Source organism: Branchiostoma belcheri, unplaced genomic scaffold, assembly GCF_001625305.1.
Source record: "Branchiostoma belcheri isolate BF01 breed outbred unplaced genomic scaffold, Haploidv18h27 scaffold30, whole genome shotgun sequence".
In the NCBI taxonomy this organism is placed as follows: Eukaryota; Metazoa; Chordata; class Leptocardii; order Amphioxiformes; family Branchiostomatidae; genus Branchiostoma; species Branchiostoma belcheri.
The window spans coordinates 2,483,746-2,503,851 of NW_017803910.1; the positions used below are offsets into that span (position 1 = coordinate 2,483,746).

General features: G+C 39.4%; 1 protein-coding gene across 1 annotated transcript in view; it reads left to right on the forward strand.

Moving 5' to 3' along the window:
• The window catches only part of LOC109474200 (nebulin-like), a 176,816-nt gene that overhangs the window by 7,681 nt on the left and 149,029 nt on the right, over positions 1–20,106 (forward strand). The window contains 6 exon segments of the mRNA XM_019774455.1: positions 9,524–9,608; positions 13,032–13,097; positions 15,051–15,155; positions 16,797–16,898; positions 18,579–18,686; positions 19,612–19,716. Of these exon segments, the coding sequence (XP_019630014.1) occupies positions 9,524–9,608; positions 13,032–13,097; positions 15,051–15,155; positions 16,797–16,898; positions 18,579–18,686; positions 19,612–19,716 (571 nt within the window).

The following is a 20,106-nucleotide window of genomic DNA, read 5'->3' on the forward strand; positions in this document are numbered from 1 at the left end:
GTTTGGTGGGAAAAAAAATTTCAGTGCAAAAGAGAAACCCCCCCAAAAAGCCTAAAAACACACTAAAAATACCCCCAAAACCCAAACCTCTGCTTGGAGAGTAGATAAAGGCCACTTTGAGAAGAAAAACAACAACAGCAACAAAACACTGAGGTTTGAGTGTTGCGGTAGAATACCAAAACATTTTGTGTTTATTTCACGCAAGTTTTCTTTATCTTCTTACTGGTAGATTGTTCTGAAATTGTGTATCCATTTTGACTGCTTTGCCATGTAGCGTTACATGTAACTTTTGTAAGTGATTCTAGGAACTCATGTTGGTGTGTGCACTTGCCATCTCTTTAAAGTACTAGTAAGTTGGCATTGAGCTTTCTCCTGACAGTAACTGTGACTTTGCTTGCTCAAATATCTGACACAACCCTGGTCCGAAAATAGAAGACAGGAAACAAACTGACACTGAAAATAAACATGTGGTTGGAGGTTCTGCTCTACATGTCAGGATGTGTCATTTGCAGAGGAAACAGGCCAGATGGGATTGTAGGGCTGATTCAGCACAGGAGGTTATACTTATTGCAAAGACTTTGAGTGAATTTAGAGTGAACTAGAAAGGCCAATATTTGCTTTGGAGCAAATACAGCGATGGGTTCACCACATTTTACCACATGGCAGGGAAAGAATGAGAAACACAAGGGAAAACAATGATTTACATTGATATAACTATAATATGAAGTAAAATACAACTAAAACAACAGTTGGATAGCTATTCCCTACTTTATTGGTTAGGATTTTTAATTGTATAATGCAAACTGTTGATTTTCAAAATAAAAAAAAAACGTTCATGCCCGGCATTCCAATGCTGGAGCAGGAAAGCTTGAAATACCTACCAAAACACTTGAATACAGACATACTGTCAGTATGGAAATGCTTCTGTGCAGGTGTTAATCAAGTTAAATCCCAACAGCCAATCAGCAAGAAGTATAGAGGAAAGCTGCATGCCTATTGGTTGATGCCCTGCATTCCATTGTGATGACTCATGCCCAAACGTGGTAAACAAGGCAAACTAACACAGTAATACATTTGCTATAACACAGCCAAAAAACTCAAATAAAACCATTCTAAAAGCCTGTATCACAAAAATTTAAAAAACGCCTAGGGGTATTTGCCCACTGTACCTCCATACCAAATTTCAGGACCTTAGGCCCTAAAATGAAGAAGCTGAATCCATTTAAAGATATGGCAGGAGGAGGAGAAGGAGGAGGAGAAGGAGGAGGAGAAGAAACATCAGAAAAAGCAATATGGGTTCACCACCACTTCGTGGTGTGGTGAACCCATAACTATAATTCAGCCCTGGAAAAGAACACAAAGTTACAATCATTTGTGTTAAAAAATGAGAATGTTTCACAAAGAAGATGTCAAATAAGAAGAAAGAGTTGTTCACAATCATGAATGGAGTGTATCGGAAAATGGCGGACAACAAAACTCAGGTGACAGCCAGTCAAAATGTTCTATTAATTTAGTATTATGCAGCAGCTCAACAATACTTTACAAAAGGTAGTCCTGGCAATATAACTTCCAGGGAGAATGTTTAAACAGTATCTGAAGCTTTAGACCCAACTACACTACAGCTTTACACACTACATACTATCCCTAGCCTGGGTGCTAGACTCCGACGCTTACTGTAGAATAAAGAAAGAAAATTCACTGATCCTGTCAGCCAAGTGTCTGCCCAATAGGCTATGCTTTCCCTGGATTCTTCTGGAATTACTTTAGAGAAGATTTCAAGTCATCACCATTCAGTATAAGCTACGTGTAGGTAATAAAACGCCTGTAACCCTTAGGAGGTGAAGTATGGGCAAAATACGTGCCCAGACTGTTCACATGTTGGACTTCCCACCTTCTGGAAGGTCAAAGTCAGGGTTAAGGTCACAGGCACTCTGCTCCCTGGAAGGTTCAAGTTTCTCAAGGTCTGAGAACATCTAAGGAATTCTCTCTTGGCAGGAGTTCAAATTCATACTTGAAGAAGCTTGGAACAAATTATTTTTCACAGATGTTTGGGTTGATAGAAGCCGCACCCAAGTATGCATGCTTCTGTTGGCCCTTCTTGAGTTACTACAAGAGGGCTGTAACAGCACGTCGGCAGAACGTACTTCGCCTGCGCAGAACCCCGTATTTTCGCGTTTTTCGTTGGGTTTTTGGTCAACGTTGCATCAGAATTTTGCCTGTTGCAGAGGATATTCTTTCCGACATAACATTTGGAAACTACTGTCGAAATACTAACCTTATATGAGCGAATACAACCTTATATGAGACATTCTGCCAAAATGCTATGTACAAAACATTACGGGTTTCGCGCAGGTGCAGTACGTTCTGCCGGCGTGTTGCTGTAACTCTCCTCATGCAGATAACATTGAGGTCACACAAAGACGTATTGAAAACATTCATTTTCTTTCTTCTAAAGGTTTTTAAAAAAAGTTTTTTCTGATAAAGATCTGATAATTTTGTTATGAAAAAATCATACTTACAATGTTTGCTGGGGCTACTGGTTACCTCCAAGCAGATGTTAAGACCTGCATGTAGATGTACAACATGTAATACTGGCTTAGCTGGTAGGTGGCATTGGTTGGCCATGGGCTTAGAAAACTGGCCTAGGAAGTTGTGTTTGGACCCTAGTGCTGGTGAGGCAGAGGAGAAATGCTAATAAGCTTCTAATTATCGACATCTACAGAGGTTTGGCAACTCACACAACAACAATTTGATTGAAAAGCTATTACTAGTAATCGTTTGAAAAATAAGTCTGTTTTGGACTTCTTTATCAAAATGTGAAGATCTGTCATAGTGCCTTATATGTCTAAACAAGAAAAGAAACTTTTGCCATTTATAAGCAAAAAGTCTTTAGACTTTCTTCCTGCACTACTGAATTTGACAGCTGTGAGGCATCCATGTCACTGTCATGTATACGATGGTCCCATGGGAATATATCTGGGTCGTCATCTATAAGCCAACCTCTCTTATTCCAGTGTGGAAAAATAGAAATGAAACAAGACAAGATAAAGCTTTACAATGCAAACCAATCTTTATTTTGAAACTTTCTCACAAAAGAAGTTGTGCCTACCCATACCCATATAACAATCTCCTTACTTAAGTGCACGTAATGCAGCGTATCTAGTGCTGCTTTCCGGTAGCAAACTATTCCCCAACTACCCTCTAATTGCCAGCTCCGTGCGAAGGTGCACTTGAGTACGTGTGAAGTTACATGTAATAGGACTATCCTGCCAAATAACTGGTCATTGATCAAAATCCGCTCTGGTGACTGCAGAAGAAACACTAGCCTACATATCAGCCTCAAGCTGGTATTTTGAGACTGATGTTTTGTTGGTGATTACATATTGCAGGGATTGAAATACTCACTGGGTGCATGTGCATTTTTACACATGCACAATTGGAGCTGTATGTGTACCTAATTTTTAACTTTGGATATACCTAGATATTTTGCCCAGTTACACATAAAGGTACTATAATTGTACATCTAGTATACAGCATATTTTTGATATGTAAGAAAAAAAGTGATGTGTAAGAAAAATACCATAATCTTTGTTGCATTTCGTTGTCTAAAAAGTTGGCTACACGTTCAGGCTCTGTCTAAAAATCACCAGAAATGTTATCAACCAGCAAAACCATACGCAATCAACAGAAGACAACATTGACAACATTCATAGCTTTAGACATACATAAGCCAAAGAAACGCTAACCAGTACCCACCCCTATCACACCATATAGTGTTGTACAATACACTTCCAGTAGTGCACTGCCCTTACCAGTTATATCCCTATCTGTGCCTGCCCATACCAGAGATAGCTGGAGTCTGTGTAAGGTGCATTAGCGAGTGTCCATGCCTGTCCAACATCGCAAGAATGTGGCCCCTCGGTCAGCAAACCTCAAAATAGATCCAGCCAGCAGGGAGAGTCATAAGGGGCAGGGTGTTCCTGTATGGTTAATTCAGTAGGTTACAAAGGGAGGGATGGAAGGGATAAAAGTTGACTGTCTGCCTTCATACAACTAAAAAACAACAACTTTATTGTACAGCGATTACATTTACAACAGGTACGACTACGATGTACATGTATGGCAAATTAAAAAGCAGTAGTCCAATATCTACACTACTCTATTTATAGTGGACAGGAACTGCATATGAGAGCAAGAGACTGATAATCAGATGTCATAGAAGTACATCTGATTACATTGCAACTTTGTGTCTGAGATAATACAAACTCTTTTTGTGTCAGATGTATTTTGGTCTAGATAAAAGGATATTGAGATGCTGGAGGATATCTCAGAGGATGCAGTTTTGTGCTCAATGCTGTAATCTTATCCTCCGGAGTTCACAGAGGGGCAGGCCCTGTTTTGATAGGGATAACTTAACAGTTGTAAGCCCTGTGCTGTCATTGTTTGAACTCATAAATAGGTGTAAATCTGCTAAATTTTAGACAAGTTGAAAATTGGGGTGGTGGTAGTGGAAAACTTGAATCTAACAATTTTCATTTCCAGTAAGGTACAGACTTTCTCTTCATACTCTGGTTTCATGTTGGTGAATGATTTGCATTTAGAACTGTTTAGGAAAGTCTGAAAACCAACATATCGAATTGTTGTGGCCTAAATTGCTCACAACGATCACACCATTTGATTTTGGAAGAATCACACGATCAGCTCTGTAGATGAAGATTGATGATTCTAGATGTCAGTTTCAGCTGAAACCAGCTGTGATTTCTCCTGCACTTGGCCCTCTGTGAACCCAAGTTCAGCAGGAGATACACAGGGGTCAAGTGCGTGCACATGGTTGATATCAACTCGAACTTGAGCTTGAATCAGGAATGGCATCATTTTCCACAAGGAGAAAATATGCTGTAAATCAAGTTTATAGTTAGAATGCAAAATTAGTTAGAAAACTTAGCAAGGATTAGAATTGATTGAGTTATGCCAACTGAACAAGTGAGAAAATAAAATAAGTTAAAGACAAGATAAAATGAAGTAAAGAATAAGGTGATAACTATTTTTTTTCAAAGCATCAATCCCCAAGTTTTCATTGCTGACCCCTAAATGTTCTTGGTTCTAACTTGCAATGAGATGACGACAATTTGAATACTGATGACCAAACATGGCATTAGGTTATACTTCAGAGCCCTGTACAATGCATTGCATTGGTTGTGATATAATTCTCCCTGTGTGCCATGTACATGTAGAAACAGCCCAGTGAGAACTATGACTATGAGAGAGAGAGAGAGACTGGTTTATTTGTACCATACAATTACACACAAAGCCTGTAAGCAGCCATATTTGGCTGAATTGAGAAGGCTTTAAACACAAAAAGTGCTTATAATACAGCTATTTGGTAAAAGTTTGTTACATTTGATAAAAACCTATTTGTTGCATATTAAGTTAACATAAAAAATTACAACTCAATATAAAAACAGTTGATTCAACGCTAACTTTAAGTTAAAATTACCGAAATAATCTACAGTTGTAATATGCAAGGCTTGTATACGTAAAGGCTGATGAAGTAGATCATTTTTCATCGTTCAATAGCAACTATGATGATGGTAACCGACGACTGTGTTTGAGATGGCCCACACATGTCCCTGCATCAGTCAGGCCCAGAACAGCTGGCCATCCCATCCTATCCCATCCCAGCACTGGCATAACATAACACCAATACAGGACAGGGTATTTTAGTCGTACCCTTCATGTTTCCACCCGCTGGAGTTTTCGGGACGAGCCGTTGTGATTTCTTCAACATGGGAAACAAGATTGTTATCCTGCGCTGAAGTGTGATCTGCTTCGTTACAGTGTTTCATAAAGTTTTGTAGCAGAGAGGGAGGCTTTTGTGGTGATCCTACAAGCTTTACTGGTAAGGACATTAGGCCTAATCCTTCTGTTTCATCTGTGCTAGTGAACTGCCAGTTGTTGGGAATAGCCTATGATAACATTACTGTACTTACAGTATTATTTGCAGACAGTTTCCTGCTTTGAAAAGGTCTGACTTTTTTCTAGATTTGAAACCTTTTGTAACATGTGCTTTAGTCATTATATAAGTCAAAACATTTGATTACAGTTGCAGAGAACAAGTGTGCAAATAAATGTAAGGCATGATTATAGAATTGCACCCCGAAATTTTTGCATTAGATCTGGTGAAAGAAAGACTTAAACTAAAGCCTTAAGGACCCCTAAGACTGTGTTCTCCTTGTTATCAGAATGAGATTTGACTTGCCTGAACAGTGATTGAAGAGTCATTAACCTCAGGCGTTGGCCCAGATTAACCTCCTGTATTTCTCTGCAGTTTGTTTATTAGCCTCAAGGTTGTTCATGGCAAAATCAGCCAATATTTCTGTTAGTTATCATCTAGGGCTATTCTGAGGCGATGGCAGTTGTATTTGTTGGTTCTCAGCAAAGTTTAAAGCTGAATTATGTAACATTTGGGTGACAGAAAAAGTGAAATTTAAGGCCATTTCTTAATGACACTACTGAATTGCGAATAAGTGTCATTCAAGAAGTGGAGGTGCCTAAATATTATACCATATGCATGAACATGTTTAAAAGTTTGAAACACTGACGGTCATGTTTGTTTACATTCTGGTATTTTGTGGTGGTGCCAAAAAGTGAGGATGTCTTGTGTGTGCTGTTTTATTGCCTACCATAACTGTTACGAGTAGAAATGTGAGAATAGCACAAATATAATTGACAAGTGGAAGTAAATGATAATCACATGAAGGTTTTTAATTAGATATTTCAATATTTGGTAGCTATGAAATATTTGTGATAGTTTTGTATTTAGTAGTTTTTTATCCTCCTACTCTTTGAACTGACACAAGTCCAATTTCGTATGTTAGAAATTGCAGTTTAGACTTGTTTTATAATGGTTTCTACATGTACCAACACAGATGAACTTTCAAGAAAACATACAAAATTGAAACATGGTGGGGGTAGCGACATATATAGAATTTAGAAAAGTAATGATCTTCCCCCATCAACCTCTGCTTGGAGAATGACATAATTCATGTCCTTTAGAAGTCCCAAAGCATCACAAACTTGTTAGTATTTGTACCAAGTTGTTAAAGTTAGTCCCCCCTGTGTTGGAAATTACAGTTTAAACTTGCTTCATGATTTTTTGGTTTCTACCAACACAGATGAACTTTCAAGAACATGCATAATTTCATGTCCTTTTTAAACCCCAAAGCATCACAAAGTTGTTAGTATTTGTACCAGGTTGTGAAAGTTATTCCCCCCTGTGTTGGAAATTACAGACAGTTTAAACTTGCTTCATAATTGTTTGGTTTCTACCAACATAGATGATCTTTCAAGAACTTGCATAATTTCTTGTCCTTTAGAAGTCCCAAAGCATCACAAACTTGTTAGTATTTGTACCAGGTTGTTAAAGTTAGTTCTCCAACACATGTGCAGGCAGTTCCCCTCTCATGAGTCTGTGATAACAAGGCCAGGGCCTAATATGGCTTCTCCCAGATCACACAAATCTTGTGCCGGACCTGAACCATTTCTACCAAACCATGTAAAGGCATTTAGCTGGTTTCTATTAGCTTGTACAGGGATTTCTCAGCATTCCTGAAACATGTTTCATCTTTTCTATGTCGTAACTAGATGCTGCTGTCCAAGATGGAAACAGTGAACAATATAACAAGATAGCCAAGAAATCAGTCAATACAAATGGTTTATTATTATATAATAATCCTCTACATGTACATGTACTTTATGTCCTTTTTATATCATACCCGGGCCGCGATAACGTTCGATAACGGGTTCTGGACCGGGCCGTACTTTACGGTACGGCCCAGTCCGGAACCCGTTATCGAACGCTTCCATGGCTTCCATAAAACGATTCGAACGCGTTTCGCCCTAACTGCGTGTGCCCCTTTTGAAAATTTGAATACAGAATCCAGACGTTGGAACTGATGTTGTTGCATTTGAGGGTTTAGGGTCACCAACTTTTGGCTCATATTGCATTGAAAGGCGCGTTTTCTTGGGTGGGTATGATATAAATAAAATACAACACGGTGTATTCTGCATCGCCCTCGGTACCGGCCCTCCCGCGAGTCGGATCGATACCTCGGGCGATATGGAATACCCCGTGTTGTATTCTATATATATGTAACTCTCAGTACGTAACAGTCAGTGCTTTATACCTGAAGTTGTACACCAAAAAATCTACCTCTTTCACTTTTTTACATGTATACATATGTACTTGCAGGTTGGTTGATAGTACAGGAAGTAACTGAATTGAAACAGCCTTGTGCTTGTATAATGCCTGTACATGGCAGCCATCCTGCCCAGCTGTGTCTACTGTAGTGGCAGTGGGACTTGACATGTTAGTGTATTGCCTGGTATAAATATAACATTGTGAAAACAGATGGGCACAGAATCAGCACTGTTAACGTTCCTCACAACAGTTTTGTAGTCATGTAGTGTACCTCCATTCTGCAGCTACATGTACCCGTACATGTAGGTGTTGTTGGGAAGACATGATGGAGTTTTGACCTGTGTCATGACTCATCTTTAACTAAGTATATGCTAAGGTAGCTGTTTTTGTACCACATTTTATATTGGTTATGGTTATCAGAAGTGAGTCCTGTTTTTATTATATGAGAGACTCTTTTACTTGGAAGTTAATAATAATTATGATAATATAAGCCCTTTATTTTGTTCTTGGCACTTCCAGCCCATATTATGGAAATATTCCACAATGTATGCACAATGGAACAGAGCCAAAGTGCTGTCATAAAATACTGGTAGTAATGTTTAGCAGATCAGTCTATAAAAAACACTTTGAAGTTTATCACAACACACAAGTGATGGTAAACGTATTTGTACTATGGGAGTAGGTCAATTGTTATATTGAAGAACTACAATGAATTTTTTATCGACCCTGAAGGCATTCTGACCAGCTGTGCAAATATCTGTCTTCATTGGCCAGTATATTGCCCAGTATAAATTGAATTGCTGAATAGGTTCAAAACATTTTTACTGTTACTGTAACAAAAAAGGATCAAGGTATAGGAGATACAATGCATAGCAAGGATGTCTACATGTGGGAATACCTTAACTTAAGTTTATAGTTAAGGCCATAGTAATTGAATTTCTTGGTTCTTAAGATTTTTTGCAGAAAATTAATGGAGCAGAAATTTTCACCTTGACACAAGCATAAAGAATCCTGTCTATATGGTCATCCACATAGTCCAGATTTTATCAGTTCAATGACTGATCGTCACGGGCAGTTTTGACTTTGTTTTTTTGTTTGTTTTACATGTATGAAAATCCCCATTACCTGGTAGTGCAAATTTCACACTGTTCTTTCTGGAGTCCATATGAGTGAATCACCAGACACTGACAGTATAGTACTTGCACCATTGCACACCTGGGAATGCCCCTACTCTTTTTTGGAAGGTGTGGTGGGTTCTTCAAAGCGTGTGGCTCTCTCAAAACATGGGCCCTCCATTTAATGTATTTTTGTTATTTGTTGCAGGCACTACCCCCAGAGCAAGCCGACGGTCGTATCAGAGACACCGGAGATTGCTCGTGTTATGCAGCAGTCGCAGCAGCAAAGTCTGGTAAGACCCACGCACGTCATCGGTGTGAATGGTACACAAACAAACAAACAAACAAATACACAAAACACAACCAGAAAACAATCCATGCACAAGGACAGTGCATGTAGGTATCCAGGTATGTATATAAATACAGAAACAAAACATACACCATGACATAACAGAGGGTGGTAAGTCCTCTATGAATGAATGGCTACAGGACACAACAATATTTCTCACAATGCATTATTTTGTTACACAAAACAGTCTGTTATGTAATTCTTTCCCCGAAATCACATAATAGAAAATACAGGTGATGCCAGCAGTGATCAACTAGTCTAGAAGAAGAGAGACAAGACCACCAGTGACCAGCAAGCCAGTCAGCCACAACCATTGCTTGAAACCTCACCGAGACCGCTCCTCAACAACTGACTTACTAACTTTCAGACAAGGTAGCAATACGACTGTGACAGACAGACACTGACAGATGAACTGACTGAATTTTTTCAAAGGTTTGTTATTTTTCAGTTGCCCTTTTTTTCTTTGACCCAAAAACTGTCACTTTTAGTATCAGTCTGTCCTTAATCCACTCTGTGTTTTCAGAAGTTTTCTATTTCCAAATTCTTTTTTCTCTTCTTTTTCTGCAATATAATCAGAAAAGTTGTCCTCAGCCTATTCATTACAGTTTCCACAAAATCATTTTAAAGCCTCAGTACCTTCTTTGTACACTCTCTTCCCCTTATTAAGTGTACAATCTAATGCATATGTTTACTTTTTTTATATTATCTTCCACTGTACTTAAGCTCTAGTCTTGCCTAATGCTACAATAAGGCTGTGTATATACATGTATGTATACAATTTTTCCTGTAAAGTCTGTATAGAATTTACCTGTACCTGTATCTTTCAAATCCTCAAGTTATATATAGTTAGGTATACCAGTAAGTCTAGTCTATCTGTGCTGTCTTAGACAAGATGATTTAGATTTCATAACTGCAGAAAAATAAAGAGAAAACTACTATGTCACTGCGACTGTTGTTCTTTGCACCAGTCCCATACTTAATAATGACATGTGAATTCTGAAATGTGTGCCACACAAATTAATATACACTCATTTTCTGTAACTTCCCTATAATTCCTAATCTGCTTGAACTTATGACTTCATAAATATAAAAGTTTGTTTCCCACATTTTAAGGGCATCATGTCCTAAGTCCTATATTCTAATTATTGTAGTAAATGTTTGTTAGAAGTTTGAAAGCATTTAAAACAAATAAGATTAAGAAATGCCATTGACATTGCATGACATTGAACAAGACATATAACAGCAAATTTATTATTTGTCGGACATTATGTTCTTTATCCACATGTATATGTTCCTCTCCCACCTTTAGCCTAAAAAGCGTATATTACATGTAGTTCTTTTTTCTGTTATATATGCCCGTCTCTTCTTGACTTTATAGCTGAACCAGCACTGTTTATGGAACAAACGATTTATATTTTGCACATTCCCCACTCACTTACACAACACGACGTAAACACACTCCAACAATTTTGCTCCTTTCTTTCCTTTCACGCTGTCTCATTTGATGGTTATATTTGGTAGCTTATGACTCTAATGGTACAAAAATATCCTGCATTGTTGTTATGGGTTTGCCTTGACTCCTCTTACATTTCTTATTAACATAATTCTTTGGCTTTCATCCTTCTTGTAGTAAACAACCTTCTTTACTTGTTTCTTTAATTTCTTTTCCATATTTCTGTACCATTACGCTTATCCTTTTTTCTGTTCTTTCTTTCTGTCTTCCCGCTGCACAAAACACAGTAATTTTCCCATCTGGAAGTTGCTCTAAAATCGTAGCCTACCAAATCTGAGCCCCAGTTCCTGTGACACGCCCGTCCGACCGGGGTAACCCCACCCCCAAAAGCGTCACCCCAGCAGAATTGCTGCATATATAGCGGCTGATTGACGGGCACACTTGTGGGAGAAAGCTGGGAGGCACGGGCTGGCTGCATCATCATCATCTGACCGGGGGATATATCGGTTACCAAGTGGCTTGCATACCCGGATTACTGTGTGGGACCGTCCCTGGTCCATCTCCTCTTCTTTCTTGAAGTCCGGATAGCACCGCAAACATGGTAAATATCCAGCCGCGTTTCTACCCATCCGTTTGTCTCCTTCTTTGCCTCATAAATGCTGTACTTGTTGCGCTTTTTTTGGTGTTTTTTTATAAGGTTTTATACTACCAGATAGACAGCCTTGTAGAGTGGATATATCAACGAGGCATGTGTTTTATTATGCTTCAAATAATGGCTAGAATCAAAAGACATGACAGTTTCTAAAGCAATGTTTTCAATCAATATATTATAGTAAAAGAACAAAAAGACATTAGAGGCCAGGAAATTTTATGCTGATATGATTTTTGGGCTTAATTTTGCTGTAGGGCATGGAACGTACTGTAAGCGCAGCCATATTTGTAGAGGAATGCCAGGGCTATTTATGTATGCTTCGTCTTTCCTTTTCCATAAAAACCTAACAGGCTTAAGAGTAACCAGATAAGATATTAGATTATGTAGAAGTTACAGTCGCTAAGGTTGTTGTATGAGGTTGTAAGACAGGGTGTTGTGAAAATGTTTTATTATGTATATAGCTGTCGGGTCACCCTGATAAGATTGACGTTAAATTAACGTCCTGATTCAAGAAATTTCATCAAAGACAGCGAGATTTGAAGTAGTGTATCTTGCTTAATTGCCATTACATTATGTACCTACATGATTTTTTCGAAAACTCTCTGGAGTTTATGAGAGTAAACGAAGTGTTCAGTTGGCAATTGTAGATAAGGCATAAATGTTTTCATATTTTTAGAAGTTCTGAAACTTGATATGCAAGTGGCATGCCTGGAATAGTATTTTGGTCTGCATTTGCCTTGCTGCAACGGATGAGAGAATGTGTAGCATAGATCTACAAAAGGACACAGGGAAATGATTAAAGGAGTGTCCCTAATCTTGTACACCCTGTAATCTTCATAAAGGGAAACTGGTACAGTGTTATATACTGTAACAGACTGTTTAGTATCTGTATTAGTTAGCCCGAATATAACCTTACACGCTGGATTATTTGTGCCATATCTGGTTGACATCATTTTCAATTGTCATACCATGATAGGTGTGGGGAGGGGGGCAGTATAGACAGAAGCATTACGTTCTTATGCGTTATAGACAGTTCCTTAGCCAGGGAACCTGATAAATTAAGATTATTTGATTTTCTCTGATAAACAGAGACTAAAAAAGATCCCGCTTTATTAAAGTCATGGAATATCAAAAGTGATGCATTACATGTATGTATGATGTAGCTTCCAAAATGAATGTTGTTAGTTAGTGATCTGTTTACTACATTTAAGAATAAATAAACAAACAAACAAACGTGTTGACTGTTGTTGGTGTTGTTTCAGGCTGACAAGCCCTGGGACACGCCGGAGACCAAGCGCGTGCGGGAAATGAACACAGTCCAGAGCGAGGTAAAAAACACAGCAACACAGGAGCACGGCTGTCGCTAGCAAACAACATCGATGTTTTGAGATGTTATCAGAATGTTATCAAAATGTCTCTGCTTCTTGTGAGAGTCCAAGACATGTTTCTTAACTCCTTGTAAATCCAAGTCCTTGTCCATCAAGACGTGTTTCTACTTCGGCTGTCATTAGAAAAGATGTCACGATTGTCTCTACTCCTTGTGAAAGTCCAAGACATGTTTCTTAACTTCTCGTAAAAGTCCACTAAGTCATTTTTCTATTTCTTGTAAAAGTCTAAGACATGTTTCTCAACGTCTTGTGAAAGTCCAAGACATGTGTTCCACCATGCATGACATGTCACCGTGTCTTAGTACATTCCAAAGTGTGTCATCATCCAATGTGTTACCCATGATGCCCCGAGGCCATATACCAGCATGCCCTTTGACAACCTTGTATTCAAAGTCATTAGTCATTACCCAGCATACCATAGGAATTGTGGTATGTTGAGTAGAACTAGAAGAATATACCAGAATTCTAGAGTTGCCTGTAAAACTATAAAACTTAAAAGTACTGTTTACAGCGTGTCTACAACTGCATAGATGGATGAACAGAAATTTTGGATATTCTAGAAAAACTGGAAAATAGTTGTGGAAAACATTGAAGCAAGGAAGTTTCATGGTCTTCCTACAACAGCATAGTTTACTGTGCAGGATCGTAGTGAAGAAAAGAAGGAAGTACTAGGATCTTTTTGTACATGATCATGTACATTTATACCTATCATGTTTCAAATGAGTTGCGTAAGCAGGATTGGTGTATTCACACAGGGGGGTATTACTACTATAACTGGAGTGGAAACCTACTCGGATTCAGATGAAGAAGTGATCATAACACATTACACCACGGAGACTCCTGGCACGGCAGGCCATTACGACGTGGAGTATGAAACAACCGAGTGGGAGCGGACACGAACAACAGAAGTATACGGGACTGCCCAGACAGAGTCATCAGAATATGAGGAATATGAGTCAGAAGAAGAGTCAGAAACATCCTGGAAAAGACAAGTTTCAGGCAAAGCTCGCACTTCGGTACAGGGTTTTACTTCTGCAAGATTTGAGCTCTGATTTTGGAGCTGGCTGATCCTGATTTGAAGGATCCTGTCATTTGCTGCTTTTTATACAGTACTAGTCTTGAGCAACCAGCTTCATGTTGTTGTTGTTTTCTTCATTTTCCATGCTTTATGACTATGACATAATTTTTTTGATTTGTCAGAATTCCATTCTGCCAAGCCCCACGGCTGAACTCCTCTTGAGAACCTCTCTTCAAAGTATCCTTGTTTTCTTTGCAACTCAATCTGCAAAAACATCCTATTCTTAAATCCTCGAATAACGGTCTGTCCGTCTGTCCCTCCGCTCTTCCTCCGTGATGTCTTTTGAACCATTCAATGATGCATGAGGTATTCTGAGGAATACCTTCTATTGTGCATCATTACCTTTTCCCCCCTTTTTTCCTTGATTCTTGCAGTATTCTGAGGAATACCCTGTTGTGCAAGATACAGTCTTGTTTCCCTCTCATTTCCATTATCAACCGCATGCTTAAATCCTTGTTTGAATAAATGCCCCCCCCCCCGCTCCTCTGTCATCCCTCAAAGTTGACCCAGGTATTCTGAGGAATGCAACATTTTCTTTTTTCGCTCACAATCTCACATCATCTGCAGAAATGTCCCATTCTTAACTGAATAAATTCCCCTCTCCCCCTTCTTTTGAACCAACGATTCTTGTGGTATTCTGAGGAATACCCTGTTGTGTGAGAGTTGACCCTTTCCCGTGATGTCAAATCCTACATTTTTCGCTTGAATAAAAGCCCCCCCCCCTCCATCGCCCCACAAGGTTGACGTCTGTTGAACCTGGTGTTCTGAGGAATACCGTGTTGTGCGAGAGTTGACCGTTCCCCGTGCTGTTTTAGGCGGAGATGGCAGCTGAGATGGAGCTAACCGGTGAGCGGGCTGAGCAGCCCTATGACACACCGGAAATCGTCCGATGTCGGGAAATGAAAGATCTCCAAAGCGAGGTAATGACACGTTGTCGATGGCTTTAATGCGATGCGAGACAAGCTCAATAACTTGCGCGATTAGCTAATGTTGCAGCAGAAGATGTTCCTACTATACTTTGATGTGTTTCTGGTTTTTAAGCAGCAGAGACCAATGGCTGGCTTGGACTGCTCTCTTTTTATCAGAAGCAAAGTGTGTGTCTGCTGCGTGGTACATTGTGATGTGTGATGTATATGAATTTTTTGGTTTGGAAGCAGCCACTGGTCTGACTCTGAAGGAAGCCAGCCTGCCCTGACTTGTTCATATAGCAGGTTGCTGCTGTGATGTCAACTTCAGTTGCATGTTGAGCAACATTATCCTCTTCATGTATGTTACCAACTTCATACCCATTTATTCATTCATTCCAACTTCAGGAAGTGATACCTCAAGATTTGGTTGCAAAACCATCCAGTATCATTCCATCCTTTCATACTTTCATCTTCATCTTTTCATACTTTCATCTTCATCTTTTCATACTATCATTTTCTCATCATACTTTCCCATGTACATTGATTCATGCATTTCACACCTTGAGCTTACATGGAAATACCAGCATTTACAGATCTTGCATTGCTGGCTGTAATGCCCTAGCTTGGGCTGCCAAACCATACAGCAAGCTATCCTCTTCCCTTGCTTTTCCAATTCCATTCCCCATCCATTTATTCATCACCAGCCTTTTTAGTCCAACCCAAGCATTTTGCTTGTCTTTGCTGTTTTTTTGAGGACACCTCTTTCTTGCACTGCTGGCCGCTATGCCCCAGGCAAGCTATATCCTCCTTATACTTCCTTAAGTCCTTTTTGCCTCTGGATCCCAACTCTTGCCCTTTGCACAAGCTTGTGCTGTTGTTATTGGGCATTGCTGGCTGACTTTGTGTCCTATGCTGCAATGCTACAGCTCAAGTTTGGGCTTTTGCTGAACCGTTTGGCCACAGGAGATGCCAGTGAGCTTACTTTGTCCTTCGCAAGGATGCAAAGCACAGCAAGGGAAATACTGACTGGCAAATACCAGTCAGTGCTTGGTACATAGCAATGTCATACTGATGACTTGCATGTACGTGTACATTGTACATGTATACTTGGTCTGCTGGTGGCTTTTGCTGGAGCTGCATGTTTATGTGTTTCTTTGGACTGTGGAATTTTTGATGTGTTAAAAACTTGGCCCCATGGTCTTGTCTACATGGGGACAATTACACGCTTTTGTTTTACAACAAAGCTTGTTTCAACAGTGTAGACCTTTCCTGCTTACTGTAGGTTTTGCTGGTCATTTACTATACAGTCATGTATATTTGACTACATTGTATCTATATGTACTGTACTACATGTACTTACAAATACAGTAGAGGCTTACACTACATGTATGACTACAATACTTGTGTTCAGATATATCTACATGTAGGCATGTTATGTAAAATCCATGCATGTTATCATGTGTAACAATCACTGTCAATTTGTCACCATATCAGATATTGTGAACTCCTATATATTTGTTCATTTTGTACCTGCCAATGGCCCCTATATGTACAGTTGTACATGTACTACCTTGACTAGCATCTACCCCATTGTGTACCATATGTGTAACCTGTGCCCACCCTTCACCCGTGTCCCCCCCCCCCCCTTTACAGAGAGTGTACAAGGAGAGAGCTAAACAACAAATGAAGGGTTACGTATCAGTTCCAGACTCACCTGAAATTGTGAGATTAAAAGAACAGCAAAATCTCAGCGAGGTACATTTTAGCTCTAGTTGGTTCTTAGGTCACACCAGTTTATTCTCTTGGTTCTCACGTTTTAATGAATAGTCATTCTAAATTATAAGCTCAAAAGTGTGAGAGAAAATGCTGTAATTTGGTACGCACAGTTTATACACACAGGAGTTTTCCTCCCAGCCTTCTGTTATTGTGATGTCCTCTTTCTGAAACTTAACATAAAAAATGATTGAGAACTAAAAAGATAAAATTGGTGTGGCCTTAAGCTTGTCTTTCTGGATGCTTGCAAAACACCACAGGTTTACCAGGTTTATGCCTGCAAAACTGAAATAAACTCAACGAGTTTCATTTTTTTTTGTTCACAAGAACAATGCATTTTATGGAAGTCAGAAAAGAATGAATGCAGGCCTGATAAATGGAAAACAGATGCATGTTAATTCTACTAATAAGATTGATGGCTCTTTCTGTTTTTTTTTAATTTGGCAAAAACAAAATTTATACAATGAGGAAAAATGTCTTTCCCACCCTTACATGTTGTTGACAATTGTTGTTACATGTTGTATTTTGTGTAGAAAAAACATTTCAGCAACAATTGTTTGGCAACTGGAAAAGTAGTTTTTGGCAAAACAATGTCTCATTTCATTCCCTTTTGTTTCCATTTTATGTTTCACCTTTTCGTATTAATGATACACAAATGTCTTCTTGTCAGAATGTTGTGACTTGAACCATAACATTGTATATCAGTGTTCGAAATACCTGTCTGCAATCTGCAGATAGATTTTCAAGATTGCAGAAGAAAAATTTATACAATCTGCAATTTTGCAGCAGGAAAAATTGACACTTGGGATTTGACACTTTTGGCCCCAAGGACAGACAACACTATTTTGCATCAACCTTGTCTTGACTTGTTTATCTTTTGTTTCCTTTTGGACTTCCAAAAATTTGTCTTCACTAATTTGCATATCAATCAATACTTCATGCTTATAAACCTGCAAGATTGTAGTATGGAGGCTTGTGTATTTGCAGAAAGTATTTCCAAATTGCAGAACAAAATTTTTACTCTTCTGCAATATTGCAGAGCACTGAAAAAAAGTATTTCGACCACTGTATATGAATTAAGAAAAATCAAGTGTTAAGGTGACATGGTAGGGTGTGTTGTTGTGCATGAGTACTAATGCATCTATTCTTATTCCTGCTGGCTTTGCCATACGTTTTTGGTCCACAACCTTCCCCCAAGTGAAACTACGGTAATGTCTTGAATGAATACTTCTATTCTACTTTCCAAGAAAATTTTTGACTGCTTGATATATGTAGGTTCTTGGGCCATCCCTTTACTTGTATTTTGTAGCTGAAGAACTATCAAAATGTTGGTAGGTGAGAAAAAGTTGATTGTGATTATAAAAAACTGTAATATCATAATCATAGTATGATATCCCAAAGCAATGAAAATTACATGCACTCAGAGATAAAAGAACTAACAGTATACATAGTGAGGGAATGGCCCAAACCAAAGCATGGGCTTCCGAGGTCCTACATTTTTCGCTTCAAGATAAATAACCAGTGGCTACTCCAGTCCGTAACCCTCGGGTTTCTCCCAGTTTGAGTTTTTCGCATGCCGACTGCCGAGAGCTTTGCCGAGAGTTTTCCCCGTGTTGCCATGGTAACCCGAGCCCTGATGACTGTGATTGGTTGGATCTCTAGGTAAAATACCACGAGGCCTACGAGAAGAGCAAGGCCAAGGGGTACACGCCTGTCGTTGACACGCCCGAAAACATCCGCGTCAGGGAGTCCGGAAAGATCGTGAGCCAGGTAGGACCAAAAAACACCCCCTTTGAGTGTGCCGTGGTTTCTCCCGTACTTACCTAACATCCCACCATATCCTGGCGTGATTGGAACGTACCATGTCTTAACGGGGAAGTTTTTTCTAGGTGATTGAACGTCCACAGGAAGAGGCCACTGTGGAAGATTCCATCCAAGCAGTGACTGCTACACACCTTCACATCTTATTCATACAAACAAGAAATACCTGTAACAACTTTCTTTCTTTATACAAACACTACATAGTCTCCCTCATGATACAAGCACAGCATAGTGGTTTTAAACCACACTATTATCCTTACCATACACATGTACCCGCAGTCAATATTGGTGCCTCACATTGCGAACACAACTACGAAAGAAGTTTTTCAAGCGATGTGCTCTCATGAAAATGGGACACTGCGCGCTGATTTTGACTGCACCACCATTCAAGACTTGCAGTGGACCCCATGTGTGCATGCGTGCTACATGTACATCAGGAGTCGAATCAAGAAGTTCTACAAACATCAGATCCACGAGAACAGGTAGCATAGTGAAGATCCTCTACCTGATGTGATGGTGAGTGTTTCAAGTATTTCTTTGTCAGGCTGGTCCATTCTAAAATGTACAAGGGGGTGTACAAATCTTTCGAAAATGTAGTCTTGATATTTGTTTCTTGCTAGCATTTTGCTTGTATGTTTTACTTTTCAATTTTCCTTACTGTTGTTTTTCGCTCTACAGCTTTTGAACTTTTCTGGACTATTTTCTTTTATGACATAAAGCTTCTTTTTTATCACCCCCAAGCTTTTAAGATGGACCAGCCTATAGTTATGACATAAGCCAGCACCCAGGGGTGCTTAGAACTGGACTAGGCCACTTTGGGATGGCATGATTCCTCCTGGTTTGAAAGGCTCTAACATAATGACATACTTGGCAGGTGAAGTGCATAGAAGACTTTGAGAAGCTGCCCAAGCCGGGGATGCTTCCTCCAGATACCTCGGAAATAACTCGAATGAAGAAAGTGCAACAGATGCAGAGTGAGGTACAGGTTGCACTGGGGACATCTGGCAGTTTTGTCTGGTATTGCAGGGATTAGACATGCCTGAGATTTGAGAATCCTACAGTAGTGTTGCCATGGGGTCTGTAGAGATGGAATGTTTTAGTGGTTGCTTCAGTTGCTGTAGAAAATGCAGAAAGGGTCGTGGTTACAATGGTCAGACAGTAGGAGTAGTTATATGAGTGGATATCATTGAAAGAAGGCTTTGACGACGTAGTTGTTTGAACTTGAAGTCCCATCAGAGGATGAATCAAGATTGATATGGTTAAGATGTGAGAAATTGAAGTGGCATGTATGGTTGGCTACCAGTAGACTTCATTGTAGTCCCCTTGCTGTAGTGCTTGTATAGCTGTGTGGCCCAAGGACTGTAGAATT